At 39.3% G+C, this 22,315-nt stretch overlaps 2 protein-coding genes across 7 annotated transcripts in view; both read left to right on the forward strand.

The window, feature by feature from the left end:
* Positions 1-9,485, forward strand: part of LOC306881216 (structural maintenance of chromosomes protein 6-like) — a 30,424-nt gene extending 20,939 nt beyond the window's left edge. The window contains exons 23-27 of the mRNA XM_079435197.1: positions 794-919; positions 5,413-5,518; positions 5,747-5,899; positions 8,489-8,586; positions 8,720-9,485. Of these exons, the coding sequence (XP_079291323.1) occupies positions 794-919; positions 5,413-5,518; positions 5,747-5,899; positions 8,489-8,586; positions 8,720-8,816 (580 nt within the window). The 3' untranslated portion in view covers positions 8,817-9,485. The remainder of the gene's footprint in view (positions 1-793; positions 920-5,412; positions 5,519-5,746; positions 5,900-8,488; positions 8,587-8,719) is intronic.
* A 1,919-nt stretch (positions 9,486-11,404) lies between these two features.
* Positions 11,405-21,004, forward strand: LOC306881217 (uncharacterized protein). Of its 6 annotated transcripts, none has more exons than XR_013785131.1 (7): positions 11,405-12,744; positions 12,824-12,920; positions 13,032-13,209; positions 13,389-13,634; positions 14,560-14,763; positions 18,639-18,742; positions 18,970-21,004. XR_013785131.1 is itself a non-coding variant. In XM_079435200.1 (5 exons), exons 1-4 carry the CDS (start codon positions 12,478-12,480, stop codon positions 13,621-13,623), a joined length of 777 nt encoding a protein of 258 aa, XP_079291326.1. In that variant the 5' UTR covers positions 11,405-12,477; the 3' UTR covers positions 13,624-13,634; positions 14,560-15,697. The 6 variants fall into 6 exon arrangements, 3 of the variants coding, with proteins under 3 accessions (XP_079291326.1, XP_079291324.1, XP_079291325.1); XR_013785133.1 differs by having other exon boundaries at positions 11,415-12,744; positions 14,540-14,763; XR_013785132.1 differs by lacking the exons at positions 18,639-18,742; positions 18,970-21,004 and adding an exon at positions 15,233-15,687 and having other exon boundaries at positions 13,754-14,901.
* Positions 21,005-22,315: the final 1,311 nt, after the last annotated feature.

Consider the following 22,315-nt stretch of genomic DNA (forward strand, 5'->3'; position numbering starts at 1 on the left):
TAATGTTTTGTGAAGTGAAAAGCTGTGTTTTTAATTTTGAAAAAAGACTATAATTAAGATTTGTCTTTTTTTTACATCGAATGAGTGCTCTACCATAATACTGCTTTCTCTGAATCAAGAGAGAAATATGCATTTACAAGCAAAAAACAGCCCAAAGCAATTCTAAACAAATATTTCCATGTGAGATTCCAAAAGGAGATGGATTTTATTCCATTGGAGGAAGCGTTATTATGGATTATTGACTCTATTTTAGCCAAAAGCAATGGTATAAAGTTAAAACACTAATGATTAATTAATTTCTTACAAACATGCAGCGTTTTGCTTCACAAGATGTTAACTGATGGACTGGAGTGGTGTGGATTATTATGATGTTTTTAGCTGGCTCTCATTCTGACGGCACCCATTCACAGCAGAGGATCCATTGGTGAGCAAGTGATGCAATGCTAAATTCTCCAACTTTGTTCTGATGAGGAAACAAACTCATCTACATCTTGCATGTCTTACAATTTTGCAGGATATTTAAACATATTTCCTCTCTGATTCTCCCCTAAATTCTTAAAATAAACTGTTTGTCATATTACAATTTATACTGAATTATACCATGGTACCTAACATATGAATATAATAATCAGAGTAGTTCACCTGATAATGTACCATGGTACTGCCACAGTACCATGCAGTTATTTGCCCTTTGCATCAATGAAGTGCATCTACATTGTTTATCATGCAGGTGAGATACATATAAATGTTATGATGTTGTAATGGTGAAGTTGTTGTTCATTGAATCTTCCAGGCAGTTCCATGAGGCGAAGGAAAACTTCAATAGCATAGCCCGACAGGTCAAGGGTCTGGAGGCTTTCATCCGCCAGTTAACTGAGATCATGAACACCAGACACTGCGTCTACGCTGAACTGAGAATGTACGTTTCATTAGAGGCTCTCGTCTGATTTTTGCTGACTGATTTGAAATGTTTTCTAATGGATTGTTTTAATGTGTCTGATCTTCAGACCACCAATTTAATGGTCACAAATGAAACGGTCTTTGTTTGTCTGCTTTTGATATTTGAATGTCTCTCAGAGGTAAATTACTGTACGAGTTTTACTGAATTATTTTTCTGTTGAAAAATGTCCTATCAAGGACAACGCAGGTTAATAGGGTAAAAAAAGTCACCATGCTTCCCCAGTTGATTGATTATATGAAGAATTGCTTTTTTATATATTACAAGTTTTTTTAAATGGCATGTTTAAAATTGCAAATAAGCCATTATTTAATTAAATAAGCAAGAATTTGCATACATTTCTAGAACAGGAATCTCAACATTATATAAAGCATTATATCTCATTATAATTATATATATTTCCCGCATATGGCACGTGTGTGCGCTGGAGTCGCGGCGGGCTTCATTGCACAGAATTTGCGCTGTGAGACACGGGCGCATTGCTTGACAGTGTGTGCTTCCACCCGCCATGTTTTACTTTAGATATGCTTTCATTTATACCGTTTGGAATGCAGTACTATTAGATGCACGAAACTCACGCACTGGCAGACTTTCACGTGCGCTTTGTTTGTTTGTCCTGAAGCTCGATTGTGGCTGCAGTTAAATGCACTTGCATTTTAGAATACTTTTATACGAAATTGATGTACACACAGTCAGTTATGTTTTCAGAGCAGGACAAAACATCTGATATATCAAAATAGATCTGTGCATTAGTCTGAATGCAGCCTGTTAAAGCTGCCACTGTCTATGATCTCATCAGTAATAATCAAATGGCAATAACGCTGAGGAAAAAATAAAAACCAGTAACTATTGTCTGTAAAATTATACTTAAAGAACACTTATTTTAACAGCCTATTATCACGGAGATTTGTGAGAAGGAGAAAGTTTTTCTCTCCCCATCTCTCAAACTGGACTATTTGGGGAGGCAGTGAGCTCTGTGGTGGAGAAGTTTCGGTTCGCCAAGTCCCAGTCAGCTGCCCTCAGGCAGTTTATGCCTAGGAGGACGAGGGACCACTCTAACACCCCCTCATCCTCCTTGTCTAGAGAGCGCTCCTTGCTCAGGAAGGAGACCGCCAGTAGGAGCAGTGCCCTGGCTCATCCCCCTCCTACCAGGGTCTGGGGAGCCCGCGGTCGACCATTGCCCCACCAGCGACCTCGCAGGTGGATTGACCTGAAGCGGCCCAACAAGCCTGCCGCTTCAGCTCCATCGAGTCGCTCCTGACTCTGGAGTCAGGATGAGGAGAATTTTCCCAGAAACCTCATGAGGCAGGGCCAGACCGTTCAAATGTTTCTGCCCACCTCTAACACACTCTCCTCACTCAGATCTGTCACATCCGCCCAGCGGGTTTCGGTGTGCAGCAAACGGCCATCTTCAATCTCTTTCAGTGTGGCAGTCGGGAGATGTATCAGGCTTTCTCCCCCTAATACCTGTCTCCTGCGGCTCGCGTGATAGGACACACTTTCGGTTTTATCCCACAGCCAACAGGCCCCGTACCTGCGTCGTCTAAACCTCTCCCTTTACAAAGGGAAGTTCAAGATGTTGATGTTGAAGACAATTATGTCACAGATTCGAGTGGGAGACTGGTTTGTCACTGTCGACCTGAAAGATGCCTATTTTTATATTCAGGTCGTTCGGCGGCACAAGAAGTTCCTTCGGTTCGCTTTTGGCTTCCCAATACAAGGTTCTTCCCTTTGGCCTGGCTTTGGCACCGAGGACGTTCATAAGTTCGACGTTCGATGCTGCTCTGGCCCCTCTGAGGCTCCAGGGCATTCGTGTACTCAACTACCTGGACGATTGATCATTTTGGCCCTCTCCAGGGAGTCAGTGAGCTGTCACAGGGATGTCGTCCTCTGCCACATTCGTGCTCTTGGCCTCAGAATGAACACCAAGAAGAATGTTCTCTCCCCTTCTCAACAAACTGTGTTTTTGGGAGTTCACTTGGATTCCGTTCAAATGCAGGCCTGTCTGGCTCCTGCCCAGATTTCCAGCCTCAATACATGTTTGGCCCACTTCAAGCTAGACCATCATATATCCGTGAGCACTTGTCGCAAGCTCTTAGGCTTCATGGCACGACGGACACATCCCTTACAGTCTGGGGCGTGGTTTTTGAGGGCAGACCGGCGTGCGGAGTTTGGACAGGAGAGTTCCTCTCCTGGCACATAAACTGCCTGGAGCTAAGAGCCGTCTTCCTGGCACTTATTCACTTTCTCCCCTCACTCAGGGGGTGTCATGTGATTGTCAGGACGGACAACACGGCGGTAGTATCCCATATAAATCGTCAAGGGGGTTCACGGTCGCGCGCCCTAAACAGACATGCACGCCGTCTCCTCCTTTGGACAAGTTCCTCTCCTTGAGAGCGGTTCAATCCTGGGAGTCTTGAACCTCGCAGCCGACTTTGTCAAGACAGAAGCTCAGGTCGGGGGAGTGGATGTTGAACCGACAAACGGTAGCCCAGATTTGGGATTTGTTCGGCAAAGCGGAAGTGGACCCCTTTGCGTCGCAGGAGTCGTCCCAATGTCCACTTTGGTTCTCCCCGAGTTCCCCGCCACCTCTGGGAATAGATGCGTTTGCTCACCATTGACCGGACATGAGGCCGTATGCGTTTCCTCCCGTCAAGCTGATTCCGGCAGTTCTGTGCTGGGTGAAGAAGAGCAGCACATCTCCTGTCCATCTCCTACTCGTAGCCCCATTCTGGCCATCCCAGACGTGGTTCTCAGAGCTGATTCCTCTTCTGTATCGGCCCCCTTGGGAGATTCCGATCAGGCAGGACCTGCTGTCTCTCAGCTTCAAGGCAAGATCTGGCACCCTCAACCCGAGATCTGGAAGCTGTGGGTATGGCCCATCCAAGGCCACAGGTTTTGACTTCTGGTCTTCCTGCTGAGGTTCAGGAGAATATCGCTAGTGCCAGAGCCCCCTCCACTAGGAAGCTGTACTCGTCCAAATGGAAGGTCTTTGAGTCTTGGTGTTTAGCCCACACAGTGGACCCAGTCAGCTGCCCTGTTGGTCCAGTGCTGGAGTTCCTGCAAGAGAAACTTGCTGCAGGGGCAGCTGCTACCACCTTAAGGGTTTATGTTGCGGCCATCGCTGCTCTGAGAGAGCTGGATGAGATTCACCTAGGTTGGTCTCTGCGTTTATGCGTGGTGTCCGGCGTCTGAGACCAGTACGCCTCATGGGAGTTCCTTCTTGAGACTTATCAGTCGTCCTTGAGGGTCTAATGTTAGCCCCATTTGAACCCTTCGAGTCAGCTCCAGAACAGATTCTGACTCTCAAGGTTACTCTTTTGTTGGCACTAACGTCTTTGAAAAGAGTTGGGGACTTGCAAGCTCTCTCTGTCAGCGAGATGTGTATGGACTTCGCCCAGGGTCTGGTCAAGGTGACCTTACGGCCTAGACCTGGCTATGTTCCCAAGGCACTCTTTCCATCCTCCTCCCTTTGCTTCAGGCGAGGATGAAAGTCTTCACATGCTCTGTCCTGTCTCCCCAGTAGTTGTTATGCTTTGGTGCTGGCCGCCTTGGGCTTGCCACATCGAAGCACAGACTTTCTCACTGGGTGAGGGACGCTATTTCACTGGCTTATGAGGTGCGTGGCCTTTCTTCACCTCTCAGCGTTCGGGCTCATTCTACTAGGAGTGTGGCTTCCTCTCTTTTTAGAGGGGTCCCCCTAGAGGATATCTGTGTAGCGGCAGGATGGTCCTCTCCGCACACTTTTATCAGGTTCTATAACTTGGATCTTGACACGGCTCTGGGTTCCCAGGTTTTATCTGCTTGAACCAGGCGTGTATGCTGTCTGGTTCGTAATCAGGCCAGATAGGGCAGCGTTTTTAGCTTGGCATGTTTGGTATATCGTTCCCAAAGCGTCTTAGCTTACGCAGCGTTGAGTGAACCTATGAAAGAGAGCGTCTCGGGTTACTCGTGTAACCCTTGTTCTCTGAATAGGGAACGAGACGCTGCGTTTGCTGCCAAGCTCATCACGCTGCCGACAGTGGTCTTTTCGGCAGAGAAATCTGAGGAGCAGATGGCGCGTTCGCCAGTATAAGGAGGCGACGTAAGAACATCGAAGACAGCATCTGCGCCATCAGCCAATGAATTGGCGTGATTCTATAAGGGCTTCAGACAATCGGCACACCCAGGGGGCGTTCCTAAAGCATCTTAGCTTACGCAGCGTCTTGTTCCCTATTCAGAGAACAAGGGTTACGCGAGTAACCCGAGACTTTTTCTTTCCATTAGTCTGAAACAATGTTACAAAAACCCCAAAATCTCAAAATTGACCAGTGTATGAAAAAAACTGGTTTTGCCTGTAGTGTCTTGCCTTAAAACAGCAAGTTACAGTGGGACAAATCAAAGGGCTTGTCCATTTTTAGTGCAGATTTTAGTGTACCGAAGATGATGTGGGTTGTGTTTCTATGTGTTTCCAGGTATCTTTCTGTACGCTGTAAGTACTACTTTGACTCCATGCTGTCTCAGAGAGGATACATAGGGAAGATGACCTTTGACCATAAGAATGAGACCCTCTCCATATCTGTAAGACTTTGCATGATGATAATATCATTGATGTAGTTGTTTTCTTGATGAATAAACACTGGATGCATGCATTAGAGGCATGCAGTCTTGTATAATTGCAGTCCTGTTGAATAGCCTATGCCCTCAGAAAACCTCCTTGGGGTCAGGATTTTACTCTACATGCAGTAACCGTGACCTTTTAAGAGAACAGTAGTTTCTCATGTTGACGGTCATCTGTCTCTTCCTCAGGTTCAGCCAGGAACGGGTGGTAAGGCCACTCTGAGTGACATGCGTTCACTGTCTGGAGGAGAGCGTTCGTTTTCTACTGTGTGCTTCGTTCTGTCACTGTGGGCCATAGCTGAAGCTCCGTTCCGTGCCTTAGATGAATTCGATGTGTATATGGTAAGGAGTATATTCAAAGAATCCTGTAAAAAAAATGCATCACGGTTTTCACAAAAATATTAGACAACTGTTTTCATCTTTGATAATAATAAGAAATGTTTGTTGAGCAGCAAATGAGCATATCAGAATAATTTCTTAAGGATCATGTGACACTGAAGACTGGAGTAATGATGCTGAAAATTCAGATTTTAATTACATAAATTAAATTTTAAAATATATTTAAATATAAAACATTTATTGTAAATTGTAATAATATCTTACAATATTGGTGTATTACAGTATTTATGATCAAATGAATTCAGCCTTGGTGAGAATAAGAGGCTTGTTGAAAAAAAAAATGTTTAAATCTTACCAATCCCATTCTCTGGAACTGATTTGTTTTTTAAAGTAACGACCAAGCGGCCAGCGGCATGCGCTGATCATAGTCTATGTTTGATAAATTTAGCCTTCTCATATCATCACGACTTGCCTAAAATAAAATGTATAGATATACTAAAACAGTTCAAGCATATAACAATGTTTAAACGTTAAACCTGCGCTATAATAATAATGTGCGCTAGCCTATATCTAAGTTTGTGCGGAGAGTGGAAGCTAAAGCGCGCTCTGCAGGACATGGAGGATTTTTTTCAGTGGAAACAAATTAAAATAGCCTACGCCGTCATTTTTTTATTTTTTGATAAAGGTAAGAGTAATACACCATTCGGACCTGTAAAGGGTCTACTTGTATTTGTGTGCACTCACAATACCAACAAAAAGGTAGTTCTTTTATAAAACAAAGAAAACAAACATGCGCTTTCTGCCGTCTTGAACAGGAGCGCTTCATAAAAAATGAACCGAAGCGGAGCGAATACATGCCTCACAGACATGATAAATATATCTATAGAAAACTTTAAATTATCACTTAACGAAAAAAAAAAAAAATCGAAAACAAAAACTATTTCACATAATTAATAAAGATTAATTTCTCTCTAAAGGCGTGTCTAATGAGGAGATGGCGAGTCAGGATCAGCAACTTCATCCTTGCGACACGGACTCAGAAAACATTAGTTTATTAGTAAATAATTCAAATATCTCCTTACTATTTCCCGCAAACACATTCATGGTTATTTTTGGTGCTGGTCAGAGGTTTGCATCTTGCTGTGTAGCATCTGTAATTCTGTGTCAAAGTCTCCTGAGGACAGTAGATTGTAGAGCATCACTCCAGCTTTCTAGAGGTTGTTGGTGATTTTACAGACACGTCTTTTAGGATTCATTTTCACAGCTTTTAGGATTTGTCTGTCATCAACTACTGTTGCTTTCTCAGCCAATCAGGTCATTGTTGGTTGCTGGTGTCGCTGGTGGTTTCCAAACTCTTGATTTCTCCATGCCCTTTGTTTTTGCTAGAGCTATAACTGACTTCTTTTCTTTTAGCATCCAAATTGCTTGCTTTTCTCTCAAAGCCAGCTCCCTCATCTTCATCCTGGTTTCTGTGTGTCATCATCGAATGCAAGATTCAGAATGCAGAAGTAATGGATATAACTGATACGACACATTCCCTGCTTTTAATATCTGAAGAATTAATGCAACAGGACACAGCTGATCACTTAGAAAGAGCTGTGAGGCAACTGCTCCAATACTTCTGCTCACATCAGATAGAGGGATGAAACTCTAAAAGTACTGAACTTCTTAGCTGGTAAAACATCTATGTGTTGAATCACCCAATAATAAAATGTGACATTCTGTAGTTTTGTCTCATATTCATCTTTTAATCATATTTGTAAATGTCTTGACACCACAGCCAACAGAACAATTTTGTCTTTACTGTTCCAATACTTTTGGAGGGCACTGTATATATATATATATATATATATATATATGCGGTAATACCGCATACCGCGCTATTGAGCCACTCAAAATTACCGCAAGGGAAATTCCTTCCCCGCTACAGCCCTAACTGTAACGGAATACATTTTAAAAGTAACCTTCCCAACCCTGAATATGTTTGTTTGTTTTTTTTAAACAAATTATGAGGTTTTGCAACTTTCTTGCCTTAGACCATCTACAAATGTTAAATCTTAAAACAATATTTTAAGGTTACCACTGCATCTTTCTGAAAAAAATTAATAAATAAATAAAAAATGCTGCAATTGAGATATATATATATATATATATATATATATATATATATATATATATATATATAGTTGATTTATGACTGTTTTTAAAGCTTTCAATGTACTGTCATTATAAAATAACTTCTAACAAATAATCTTTTTTGAAAACTAGCCAAACTTTTAAATATTTTGTTTATAATTCCCATACAGGAAAGACTTGGTGTTGTTTCCAAGCAAAAGGAAATATATCGGCTATCGGCCAAAATGAGTTGAAAAATATCGGATATCAGCAAAAATCCAATATCGTGCATCCCTAGTTTTGGACACTGCTGTCACTGCTGTCCCTAGTTTTGGATACTGCTTGATGTATCATGTCAAGTAGCCAATAACATGTTGTGTGAACACAAGATATTTGTCATGGCTACTTCAGAGAATCAGCTGACTGGAGTCCTGGAGAAGAGCATGCAGTCACTGTATTGTGTGTTTGCTCTCTCAGGACATGGTGAACCGAAGGATCTCCATGGACATGATGCTGAAGATCGCTGCCAGTCAGCGCTACAGACAGTTTATTTTCCTCACACCACAGAGCATGAGGTAAAGCGCTTCTCTAGTGTTCATGCAGAAACGTGTAGATGTAGTTAGATTAGAAGACATGATTACCTTAAAACGCTGTTTTAAATTGATAATCCTAGTAAAAATGTAATGTTCTGTTCTTTCTGTATCCCAGTTCTCTGCCAGACAATAGACTGATTCGCCTCCTCCGTCTGAATGACCCCGACCGCAGCCAGTCTGCACTTCCATTTGGTCCGAGGAACCCAGAATGATCCACTGAACATCATCTTGTGTGTATCAGGCAAATCAAGTCAAATCAGTACTTACAGCTGACAGCGGCACTTTACGGTTCTATTGCGCACAAGTTTACAGGCTTTTCTTTTCTAAGATCATTTAAATGTACATTTATAATTTTGTTATTTAAAACCAAATTTTGCAGGTTCTGTTTTGTTGTGCACTTTACATTTTTCTAAAATAAGAGTTTAAGTTTTATAAAAATGTTTGTAATTGCAATGTTATTTGCAGTTGTACCTGTTGAATAAGGCATATGAAAGCCAGTTATACAGTAGTTTGTTGCTGTTATTTGTTTTATTTCATTCCCAGTCTTCCGTTGTTTTATTTTTATCACTGAACTAATTAAGAAATTAAAATGTTTCTAGTATAACAAGAAATAATCTGTCACTATTTTGTATGATCATCAAAAATGTGTAGTTTTGTATTAATGGTGTAACAATATGGGAAATGTTTCAGTTGAAGGAACTCACATGAGAGTTATGAGAGAGAACCTGTTACCTGTTTTCCATTTCCCTGTTTTGTAATTGCAGCAAGTTATGAATCTTTTAACATTGACCTTGAATTAATCCGGCTTCTGAATGGGCAGAATGCAAATAATGCTGTAAATTGTGGTTTCCCAGTAAAACCTATGACAAACAGTCACAATGGCACTGATTCAGTTCTTTTTGTATGTGTATGTTAAGATAAGTCACTATTAGGGATGTTAATTTCGCTTATTTTTCCTAACCAACAACCGACGCTCATTAACCGATTATTAACCTTAAACCAACAAGATTATTTAAAATTAGAACTGAATTAAATTAGAATAAGTGTCTGTGCCCCGATAAAAATACTAACATTTGTTTTCCGGGGATTAATTTTAATCAATTTTAATTAATTGTGTAAAAAGCAACAAACAGAACATGAGGATTCACATGGTCATCATAGCTACCACATCACTTCTCTGCGAGCAGAGAAAAACATCATAAAGCTAGGCGCGTGCGCTCTCTCTCTATATACAGTGCCCTCCAAAAGTATTGAAACAGTAAGGCCAATTCCTTTATTTTTGCTGTATCGCCGCCCAGCAGACACACAGAGCGGGCATAAGAAACGAGAGGCGGGGCCGCGATCACTGGTGCTCACCTCATCATCACCGTGACCGCTGCTGTTAAATGCTAAACATATTCCTCACTTCTTTTGTTTGTCCGACACCGAGGTGCACCATGAGTGACGGATCTGCATCCCGCCACAACCCTAGCAGCCCGATGTGCTTTAATATTCATTTTTATTGGTAAACACTCTCCAAGACCTTTTTTTTTTTTGACAGATCTTCACTGGTTTTGTTCAATCAGTTGCATATTTTAATTGCATATGCATTTTATTTTATTTAAACCTCCATTAAGTTTAAAGTTAATCCATAATCAAGATTTAAATCGGAGTTTAAAGTTATGGTGCAAATATTAGGCTACTTAAATCCAGGATCAAGATGATGGGTTAAAATGTAAACCTGCTTATTTTTAAAGGTTTAAAGTTTGGTGCAAAATAATTATTAGATAAACCTTGATTTAAGCTATATTTAAAATTAAGCATTGCAAAAAATGTAGCTATAATTTGAAGACAAAAAAAAAGCGGCAATTGGCCTAATGATCATTTCAAATATAATTTGAAGTGTTTCTTTCTCAAAATGATTTGTGAATTGTAGTCTATATATAACTATATAATATACTACATTTTTCTCCCTCTTCGCAAGGCACTCATTTCACTTTTATTTCTTTCGGGATAAATAATTGAATTCACGTGTTGCAAATCAGTCTGTATAGCACATAGCCCCTAAATGTGATCAGCTATGCATATTATATAAGCTTAACATTTAACGTACAACATTGTGTCTTTGTTTCTCTTAGTTACAAAGAATGGTAGCACAGCATTTTTGAATGACTTAATGCTTAATCTTTGATCAAAATGATATTTGTATAATGACATGGGTATGACAGAGGTATTACAATATGAAGGTGGTTTATGAGGACACTGCCTATGTCCCCGTAATTCAAAAGACTTAAAACATACTTTTTACATGACACAAAGCAGATAGACAGACAGATAGATAGATAGATAGATAGACAGACAGACAGACAGACAGATAGACAGATAGATAGATAGATAGATAGATAGATAGATAGATAGATAGATAGATAGATAGATAGATAGATAGATAGATAGATATGGGTTTCGTGGACAATTTCAATATGCAAATAAATACAAAAATAAATCGTACACATGATGGTTAAAAACAAAGTTGCGACAAGTAGATATATTTTACTAGAAACAGTGATCTATTATAGAGAATAGGCCATTTATAGATGGGTGATTTGAAAATATATTTTTATATTCTTCTTAAAAAATGTTTATTCGCATGGTTCACGCACTTTTTTAATTTCCATTACTTCTTTATGACACTCGTTTGTGATTTAATTACTGGATTAGGATGTTTTTGAAAATACATGAATTTTTCAACCACCCACCTCTTGGCTGTGAGTCATCTGATTGGTGGAGACAAGCCGGAAGTGTCCTGACGCAATCGCGCTCTGTCAACGCGCGCGAGGAGCAGGAGGAGGGTTTACTGGTATGTTGCGTTTGTTTCACGCACTTGACTTTTGACATAAAAACACTATAATCACTGACATATAGCCTCCGCGTTTCTGTTTACATGTCCGCAGCGGTTGTTAGGAACTAGTGGTATCAGCTTTTAAAGTCTGTCGCCTGTCCGTCAACATTTTAGCAGAAAGCGAATATCAACGTGACATTAGTGTTTATAAAATATAAGTAATATTGCACCTGCCCAGTATTTCACAGTAAATTTACTGTATTAAAGTTTCCGAAGTCGCCTCTATCGATGTCTCAAGTGGTTTCGTTTTCATGTTTTAATTTAATTTAACGTTGCGTTTCATTTTGCGCTTTAATATTCTGTCAGTAGCCAATGATAAACTAACCTAAGTCCGCGTGAAGTCAACATTGACTATATTTATTTTGTTAGCACACATTGCTATTTTTGTGGTGAACAATTCGTCCATGCAAGTCAAAACACACAACAATAGTTTGCCTTTATAATCTTTAATCCAAATCTGAAAATGCTCCTCTCCTCGGTTTGGGCACGAGCATGACATCTTTAAAGGGTAACTAAACCCTAAAACAACTTTTTTGAGTTAATGATCTGTAAGACTGTGTCTTTATTAGTGCTGTGCATTGATTCGAGTAAATGTTTTGACATTTGGTTATAAAGTGTTTTGATTCTACAATGTATGTGTAAACACGTCTGAGTGCTGCCCTCTTCAGGTTGAACGGTGGTTACTGCAGTTGAATTTTCCTATTGGACGTTGCATACCCCTGTGACGTATGATGGCACTTACTAACCACGCCTCTGGTATAAAAACATCTTGTTCAGTCAACACCACTGTATCAAGTATTGAAAACGATCAGGATAGCATATATTAGCATCTAGTTAGCATAGCCATTTATATAGTTATTAAGATTATTTAGTGGAGCTTAGTTAGTTAATTAGCATACAGTTGTTAGAAGCATAGTATTGCATCAGTTAGGATAGCATTAAGTTAGCATAGATTTTTAGCATTAGCTTTATCTGTATTTAGTACAGTGGTTAGGATGGTACGTAGGTGTAGTGTTGCTGGTTGCAACAGCACTGCTGGACTGCATAGCTTTCCAGCAGACTTGAAAATTAGGCGCCAGTGGTTGCATGCACTTGGCCTGGAAGACCTTGAGTTCCCGCCTAGAGCTGGAGTGTGTAACCTGCATTTTACGCGGGATTGCTTCTCCAACGCAATCGAGGTGGAAATGGGTTTCTCCAAACAGCTCACGCTGAAAAGCGACGCAGTGCCAAACGCTACTCCACCACCGCTGTGGCGTCTTCAGGTGAGTGAGCATATATTTTTAATCACAATTTATGTTACTTCCTATTAAGCTAAAGTTAATTAACACCATTTTTTTTTAGCCTAAGATGACCAGAGAAATTGGGTGCCAGACTGAACCAGTCAGCTCCAGATCTACAAGTGTGCAGGCTAACGTGAAGCCCATCAGGAGAAGCAAAGGTTGTTTTCAATACTATGGAGCTTTTGTATGTCTCATATAGTCAGGATGATATCATTTTGTTTTGTACTTTCGCTGCTTATTGATAACAAATCTATTATTAATTTGTGCAGCCACCCAGGCCAGAATGCATAACAGGAGTGTGTCGTGTGACACAGGCACACTGATGGAGCCTTTCACAGAGTGTCCCGGGGCAACCTCTACACCATTGAAGAGGAAAAGATGTGAGGTGTCCACTGATGACTCCAGCTACCATAAAGATGGAAGTGAGAGCACCATGAACTGTACAAGGTAATGCGTTTAGTCCCGTTAGGTTTTTCAGTTATATTTGACTGTTCTAATTTAGCTACTAATTGTTTTTAAATACTTTTGATTGTTTGTCATGAAGTTATTTCATTCTGATACATACAAATTACATAACCAAATTATGATTATTTATGCTTTTATGAATTTTTTTTATTTTTACATAGCGTCTCCAATGAAGTATTCCCCCACAAAGTGACTAAGTACATTGTTTATGAAGATAAACTGCTGGAGCTTTTTAGAAGATGCCCTGTCTGCACCCGTAGTTGTGTTGTTTCACAAACAACCATTGGGACACTTCTCCGTGTGAAACAGCACTGTTCTCACTGCGAGTACTCCAGTTCAGTTTATTCGGCCCGACAAGGAGGATACAGTGAGCAGACACAGGTCACGGCTCTTTAAGAACACATGAGGTGTGTGATAATCTCTTATGTTATTGTCATTAAAATTATGTATAATCTAAGAAATAAGTGTGTGTGTGTGTGTGTGTGTATATATATATATATATATATTTATTTTTTTATTTTTTCAGAAGGACATCGTTTCTGTGTCGCTTTAAAGATACTTCATCCTCACCCTTAAGTTTGCTGCTATGTATCATCTCTTCGGTTCTGTCTTTCAAAACAGCTTCACTTTGCTTCAACAGCTCCAATTAGCACTATAGGTTCTGAGACTTTGCTTTCAAGCACTTGCTGACTAAATGTATTAGACACTACAGTACTACGCTGTTCAATGCAGTCAATATACTATAATCTTTCGAAACAGCGCATGAAGTTATGATCACTTGTACTGTTGTACAGGCTGCTCTAGGTATCCCCCATCTAGCAAATTCTCTTCTTTATGGAATAAGCCTGTTTAACACTGGCTCTTACATTTCAACACTGTAGCTACCAATAAATTCAATAGACAGCTTCCATCAAACACAAGATAAAGAGCTACTTAAAGCCTGGTATGGATGTTATACCCACTCTGCCAGCTTGGACACATCTGTCTGTCATCTACAACATTCAACAAAATGGTTTTCACTTGAAAAAGCTTTTTAATGATCTATTATATTGGATTTATAGGTGGAGAATGTCTAGAATCTGATCCATGCATGTTTGATTTTGCATTAAAATGCATTATGTTGTGTTTTTTTTTACATGTTTCTGTTATAAATGGTTTTTCAGGATTTTTTTTTTGGGGGGGGGGGGGGGGGGGGGGGGTTGTCCAGGGTGTAAGCGCTACTGCTTCAAATTTAGACTAAAGAGGGCAGAAATATATTGATACATATTCATTTTGAATTTTATAGCTGATTTTTTAAATTGTGTAACTCCAGGTATAAATGCTTCTTCACAGTGTGGGAAGGAACACTAACAACTGTATGGTCCTTCTTCAGGAAACTCTTCCCTGATCCTGGTCACTGCACATGAAGGTATGACCACCTTTACGTGATGGCCAAAGTACCCCCAGCACCACCTAACAACATTGCGATATGCAAGTGTCTATAACCGCTGAAAGATAGGTGGTGCACATATATGTTGAAGTGGAGGGTATAACAATGTAATAAATTATTAGAGAATTCTCGATTGTCATGGATGCTATTCCTAAAGGAGTTGTCATGCTTTTAAGGGACTCTGTTAGATCACTTTATCTATTTCTTTAGGCCCATTTGATATCCCAGTAGGAAAACTGCTTTTTGTCACATCCTTCATCACGTAACTATAAGATTAGATCGCTTTTTCAAAAGGAACTTGTAACATCTCCATATATGGTGTCTTATTGGAAGAATGTTGTTGATCATGTGACCCTGGACCACAAAATCAGTCATAAGTGTCAGTTTTTCAAAATTTAGATTTCTACATCATCTGAAAGCTGAATAGATAAGCTTTCCATTAATGTATGGTTTGTTAGGATCAGACAATATTTGGCAGAGATACAAAGAAAAATCAATAATTTTGACCCATACAGTGTATTTTTGGCGATTGCTACAAATATACCCCAGCGACTTAAGACTGGGTTTGTGCTCCAGGGTCACATATTAATTGGAAAAAACTATGGACTTTGTCTTCGAAATACATAACTAACAAGGTTAGAGACATCTCATTCAAATTGCTACACAGATTTTACCCAACTAAAGGTCAGATCAGATATAGATACAAGCTGTTCTTTTTGTGGTGACCCTAATGAAACTGATATGCTTATCTTCTTGGATTGTCCTCACACGCAGCTATTTTGGACAGAATTCTCTAATATTATCAATCACAATGTACTCCAGGGTTTCTCTTTGCTTTTCAAGGATGTACTGTATGGCTGCTTTAACATACAAAAATAAAAAAATAATGAATATTTTATTATTAACTATTATTGCTTGCAAAGTTTCATATTCACCGCAATAAATTTAATTTTCATTTTTGTTCACAAATTATTATTATTTTTTTTTATCTTTGGTACTTTGGCATTAATAAAATAAAAAAAGACATCCTTAACCACGCCCCTCCAACTGTCAGTGTTCATTTCTGAATGTAACCTACTTTACTACATCCAATCAATTTGCAGTAGAAAAAACATGCCATGCCCTCTATTTTCCTCATTATTCTGTTTCTCGGAAGTATGTCACAATACAGAAACTTCTAGTTCACGTGGGCTATGTTGAATTGTTTTACTGAATATCTGATCTTTCGTCATACGAAATACGACCTACGAAAGAACAAAATGATTTTCTGTGTGAACAGCCGTGAAGGCATCAGTTATGTCACATTTCCTTCAGTGGTTTTGTCTTGGTTTCTGTGATCGTGATCAGTTTTGTCAGGTCTGTGTTTCAAGGCCAGCTCAATGTCAAATCAAAACCAGAACAATACCAAAACATGCCAGTCTATGTTATGCATTTTCGGATTTTCTTTTTTTTTTTTTTTTATGGGCTTACCGCATACTGCAAGTAACCGCAGAAAAACACGTTTACACTAATTCATCTGTTGATTAGCCATGTCATAATCAGAACCACTGTTGATTTGTCTGTTTTCTTAAAAGATACAGTTGTGCTCATAAGTTTACATACCCCTTGCAGAATGTGCAAAATGGTAATAATTGAAACAAAATAAGAGGGATAATGAAAATTGCATGTTATTTTTTTTATTTAGCACTGTCCTGAATAAGCTATTTCACATAACAGATGTTTACATATACCCCACAAAACAAAATAACTAAATTTATAAAAATTACCCAAAAGTTTACATACCCTTGAATTTTAATATTGTGTGTCATTTCCTGGATGATCCACAGCTGTTTTTATTTTTTGTGATAGTTCATGAGTCCCTTGTTTGTCCTGAGCAGTTCAGCAGCTGCCTGCTGTTCTTCAGAAAAATCCTCCATTTCCTGCACATTCTTTGGTTTTCCAATATCTTCTGCATTTTTTTAACCCTTTCCAACATTAGCTATGTTTCCATCCAAAAATTCGAATTACGCAAAACTAGAATATTGCATAAAATATTTGCGAATAAATTGCCACTTCCTTTTAAACTGGCACTAAATATCACTAAGAAAAGTGGAAGCCACTGAATATAATACTTTTCATATATGATAAATTACTATTTTGTCTTCTGGGAAGCATGCAAATCAAGCGTAGAGTTAGTTCTGGCAGGTCACGTTAGTCAAGCTCGCATCAGCTGACTCTCAGCTGATCCCCATCTACCTAAAGGAATACGACGAGCAAGAATCAAAACACACAAGGCAAGACTATGACAACTAAGTGGGCTCCGTAGAGTAGCTATCGCTAGGAGAGTGATAAACGCTATACAATACTCTGCAATGACAGAGAGGAAGTCCAAGGCTTATAAAGTGTGTGTGATCAGCTGTGTAATCAGAGCAATGTGAGATTGGTGACAGCTGTGTGTCCTCAGTGCAATGGATGATGGGAATTGTAGTCCAATGGTGAAGCGCAACAGTGGTGTAGTGCAAGAGTCCATACAGTGAGCGGGTGACCTCTGGTGGTGAGTGAACGAAAGTTCATGGACCGGATTCGTGACAATATATAAGGTCGTCAGTATTATCAGCAGTTTTCGCGTTGCTCAATAGCTAATTACCCTCCTCCATCCCCAACTCCTCCTCTGTCAGTCAGGATCCAGCCTTCTGATTCTCTTTGAATCAGACAAATTGAAAAATGTGTACATAAAATTACTGAACTTTAATAAATCTGCAATACTTGTGTTGGTTCTGTTCTGTAGGGAGTTCTCGCCCAGAACAGAACCATACCGCCAATCCAAACGATATGCTAATTGTCAATCATCTTTGACGATAGTGGTCCTGACAGAAGTATTTATGTAGCTTCTGAAGTCCAGTACTAAATGAAAAAATATGATTGTTAATCAAAATGAGAAGAATTTACACATCATCATTCTGTTCAAAAGTTTACATCCCCTGGCTACAAAATTGTTGCCAATTTATTTTATTCATCTTGTCAAGAGTCTTGAATTTATTGACAGCAAAGACAGACACAAATTTAACATTTTGCTGTCAACACAGTAGGAAAAATGTGTCACAGAGAAAATAAAAATATATACAAAAATTGTATTCTTTATTTTGATTTGTCTTGTCAGGATACAATTCGTTTAACATTTACAACACAATAGGAAAATGTGTTGCAGAGGAAAAAAAAATAGGTTGTACAAAAATAGGCTATTAGCTATATTATTCGTCTTGTCAAAATAATTTGTTTAACATCTTGTTGTTAACACAGTAGAAAAAGTGTCGCAGAGAAAAATAAATAAATACAACATCTGTCATTATCATAAAATTATAGGCTAAGCAAAATATAAACAAAACCAAGTTGAAAGTTCTTCAAGGACAGCGCATCCACGCTTTGCTCCATCCTTATTCTGCTCTGTCACTCACTGACAACCTGCCTGTTCTGTCTGAGGGCCGTATATTCACCACCGGTACAGCCTGCTCTGAGGACCGTTATACACATGCTGTAAATAAAACGAAGCACTGGTTCATGCGTGCATAAGAATCCTGAGTGCAGGCTGTACCAGTGGTCAGTGCTTGAAGTGGGAAAAAATACTTTTAAATATTAAATAAGTACTGATTCAAATTAGTAATCAATAATTAATTATTATTCTACTGCTTCGCGCGCCTCCCCTGACATGCTCTCGTGCAGCACACAAAGAAGTAGACCGACTCTGCTTGCGTTCATTCATGTGATTGGTCGAGATGAGAGGTGATCCCGCCTGGGTAGTGTGATTTACATAGTTTCTATATCATTTCTAATCATATATGGGATCATATAGCCTAGTCACCCAGACCCTGACGATTTTACTCTTGTTTTTTTAAATGGTATTAAAAATGCAAATAAGCCATTATTTAATTAAATAAGCCATTTTTAGTGCGGGTTTTAGGGTACTGAAGATGATGATGTAGGTTGTGTTTCTATGTGTTTCCAGGTATCTTTCTGTACGCTGTAAGTACTACTTAGACTCCATGCTGTCTCAGAGAGGATACATAGGGAAGATGACCTTTGACCATAACAATGAGACTCTCCATATCTGTAAGACTTTGCATGATGATAACATCACTGATGTAGTTGTTTTCTTGATGAACAAACAACGGATGCATGCATTAGAGGCATGCAGTCTTGTATAATTTAATTTTGTTGAATAGCCTATGGTCTCAAAAAATGTCCTTGGGGTCAGGATTTTAATCTACATGTAGTAACTGTGAACTTTTAAGAGAACAGTAGTTTCTCATGATGACGGTCATCTGTCTCGTCCTCAGGTTCAGCCAGGAGAGGTTGGTAAGGCCGCTCTGAGTGACATGCATTCACTGTCTGGAGGAGAGCGTTCTGTTAAATCATGAAAGAACTGTGATTAACCACATTATTTTAAAAAGCTGAGTTAAATTGAACTAGCCACACCCAAGCCTGATTACTGCCAGACCTGTTGAATGAAGAAATCACTTAAATAGAACCTGTCTGACAAAGTAAAGCATACTTTAAGAGCAACACATCATGCCGCGATCTAAAGAAATTCAAGAACAGATGATAGTTGACAAAATAGTTGACGTATCAGTCTGGAAAGGGTTATAAAGCCATTTCTAAGGCTTTGGGACTCCAGCGAACCATGGTCAGAGCCATTATTCACAAATGTAGAAAACTTGGAACAGTGGTGAACCTTCCCAGGAGTGGCTGGCCTACTAAAATTGCTCCAAGAGCGCAATGACAACTCATCCAGGATGTCATAAAAGAACCCAGAACAACATCTAAAGAACTGCAGGCCTCACTTTCCTCAATTAAGGTCAGTGTTCATGATTCAACAATAAGAAAGAGACTGGGCAAAAACGGCATCCATGGGAGAGTTCCAAGGCAAAAGCCATTGCTGACCAAAAATAACACAAAGGCTCATCTCACATTTGCCCAACAAATATCTTGATTATCCCCCCAAGACTTTTGGGCAAATATTCTGTGGACTGATGCAACAAAAGTTGAACTTTTTGGAAGGTGTGTGTCCCGTTACATCTGATGTAAAACCAACACAGCATTTCATAAAAAGAACAACAGTCAAACATGGTGGTGGTAGTGTGATGGTCTGGGGCTGCTTTGCAGTTTCAGGACCTGGACAACTTGCCATAACGGATGGAACCATGAATTCTGCACTCTATCAGAAAATCCTGAAACTCCATACAGCGGTAGACGCCCATTGCCATAACGGAATGACTGGAGACTTATCAGTACAAAGAAAAGATGGTATCGATTGTACCTTACCAATTCAAGTCTGATGATGAAACGGTTGAAGTGGCTGGTCAACAAGAGCAGGAGCAAGATGTTTCTCAGTGGTAAGGTTATTGTGGTATTATAAGATGAGATAAAACAAATGTACTCTCACAGCGTAGGATACAGCATCTTCTCGACATGATGTTAACCACACAGAAATTTTACTGAGTTTGTGGATGGGCAAGTTGTTCGTGAGAACGTGGGCAGACATTATGCAAATGTGTTACTTTGTGAGGTACAGCTCGTTTAGGCGATTGCGAGCCGACTCTCTTCGACTTTTTTTTTGATAGACAATTTATTTATCGTGCACTGTCAGCTTCACAACTTTGCAGATAGATAATTTATGTTCACGTACAGCTACGTGCATGAAAGGTAATATTCGAAGAGGCATAATAGGGGCACTTTAAGGTTTTGGAGTGGCCAAGTCAAAGTCCGGACTTAAATCCGATTGAGATGCTGTGGCATGACCTTAAACAATCATTCATGGTCGAAAACCCTCCAATGTGGCTGAATTAAAACAATTCTGCAAAGAAGAGTGGGCCAAAATTCCTCCACAGCGATGTGAAAGACTCATTGCCAGTTATCACAAATGCTTGATTGCAGTTGTTGCTGGAAAGGGTGGCACAACCAGCAATTACTTTTTCACGTAGTGCCAGGCAGGTTTGGACAGCTTTTTTCCCTTACCAATATTCAAGAAAATGCCACCAGACTGATCAGAAAACGCTTCATGTTGCATCAGGACAATGACCCAAAACACCCTGCCAATTCAGTCAAGGAGTTTATCAGGGCAAAGAAATCAGAATCAGAATTAGCTTTATTGCCAGGTATGTTTGCACATATGAGGAATTTGTTTTAGTGACAGTAGCTCCACAGTGCGACAGAATGACAGCGACAGGACAGGACACAGATAATATAAAAATAATGTACAAATATACAAAATGGACAATGTGCAAAATAGCACAAACACAATATACAAAATAGACAATTCAGTATGTACAGGTATGTTAGGTGCAGATTTGAAATGTAATAAGTATGTGTGTTAAATAAAAAATAAAAAGTATGATAGTGTTGTGTTTCATGTTTATTGTTAAGAGTTCAAATGTTCATGAGATGGATTGCCTGAGGGAAGAAACTGTTCCTGTGTCTGGTCGTTCTGGTGCTCAGAGCTCTGTAGCGTCGACCAGACGGTAGCAGTTCAAAGAGGGAGTGTGCTGGATGTGAGGGGTCCAGAGTGATTTTACCAGCCCTTTTGCTCACTCTGGATGAGTACAGTTCTTGGAGAATGGGGAGGGTTGTACCAATGATTCGCTCAGCAGTCCAGACTACCATATGTAGGCTTCTGTCAGTTTGTTATTTGTGCCTGACGAAGACCCAAGTTTATTATTTGTGCCTGACGAAGACCCAAGTTTATTATTTGTGCCTGACGAAGACCCGAGTTTGTTATTTGTGGCTGACGAAGACCCGAGTTTGTTATTTGTGGCTGACGAAGACCCGAGTTTGTTATTTGTGGCAGACGAAGACCCGATGGTTGAAACGTTGCAATAAAATATATTTTTTATGGAGCAGTTCATTCAGTGTGCGGACATTACGTTTGTTCCTTTGCTATAGTTTGATTTTTTTTTTTTGTCCTGCACCTGAGCCCTATTTGGGTTTGTGGGATGTGTGCAACTTTCTCATACTTTGGCTTTTCTGTTTTGTTTTGCACTTTAAATTTTTCTAAAATAAGAGTTTTTTAGGTTTTATAAAAATGTTTGTAATTGCAATGTTATTTGCAGTTGTACCTGTTGAATAAGGCATATGAAAGCCAGTTATACAGTAGTTTGTTGCTGTTATTTGTTTTTATTTCATTTCCAGTCTTCCGTTGTTTTATTTTTTATCACTGAACTAATTAAGAAATTAAAATGTTTCTAGTATAACAAGAAATAATCTGTCACTATTTTGTATGATCATCAAAAATGTGTAGTTTTGTATTAATGGTGTAACAATATAGGAAATATTTAAGTTGAAGGAACTCACATGAGAGTTATGAGAGAGAACCTGTTACCTGTTTTCCATTTCCCTGTTTTGTAATTGCAGCAAGTTATGAATCTTTTAACATTGACCTTGAATTAATCCGGCTTCTGAATGGGCAGAATGCAAATAATGCTGTAAATTGTGGTTTCCCAGTAAAGCTTATGACAAACAGTCACAATGGCACTGATTCAGTTCTGTGATAATCTTTAAACCTGTACTTCAGTAGCGACTACATGATAGCATCCATTTGTTTCTCTTACTTGACTCACAGTTCCTCTTTGCTGAGTCATCTTGTCATTGCTAGTTACATCCTGGCATGTTTTGAGGCAGTTCCCCTGG

This window comes from Barbus barbus (genome assembly GCF_936440315.1).
Source record: "Barbus barbus genome assembly, chromosome: 15".
Classification (NCBI taxonomy): Eukaryota; Metazoa; Chordata; class Actinopteri; order Cypriniformes; family Cyprinidae; genus Barbus; species Barbus barbus.

Excerpts from the sequence above, each read along its gene's own strand:
- LOC306881217 (XM_079435200.1), top strand. The coding sequence starts at position 12,478 with ATGGTACGTAGGTGTAGTGTTGCTGGTTGCAACAGCACTGCTGGACTG. Across the intron at positions 12,745-12,823 it reads CACCGCTGTGGCGTCTTCAG|CCTAAGATGACCAGAGAAAT; the intron begins GTGAGTGAGCAT and ends ATTTTTTTTTAG. Across the intron at positions 12,921-13,031 it reads GCCCATCAGGAGAAGCAAAG|CCACCCAGGCCAGAATGCAT; the intron begins GTTGTTTTCAAT and ends TAATTTGTGCAG.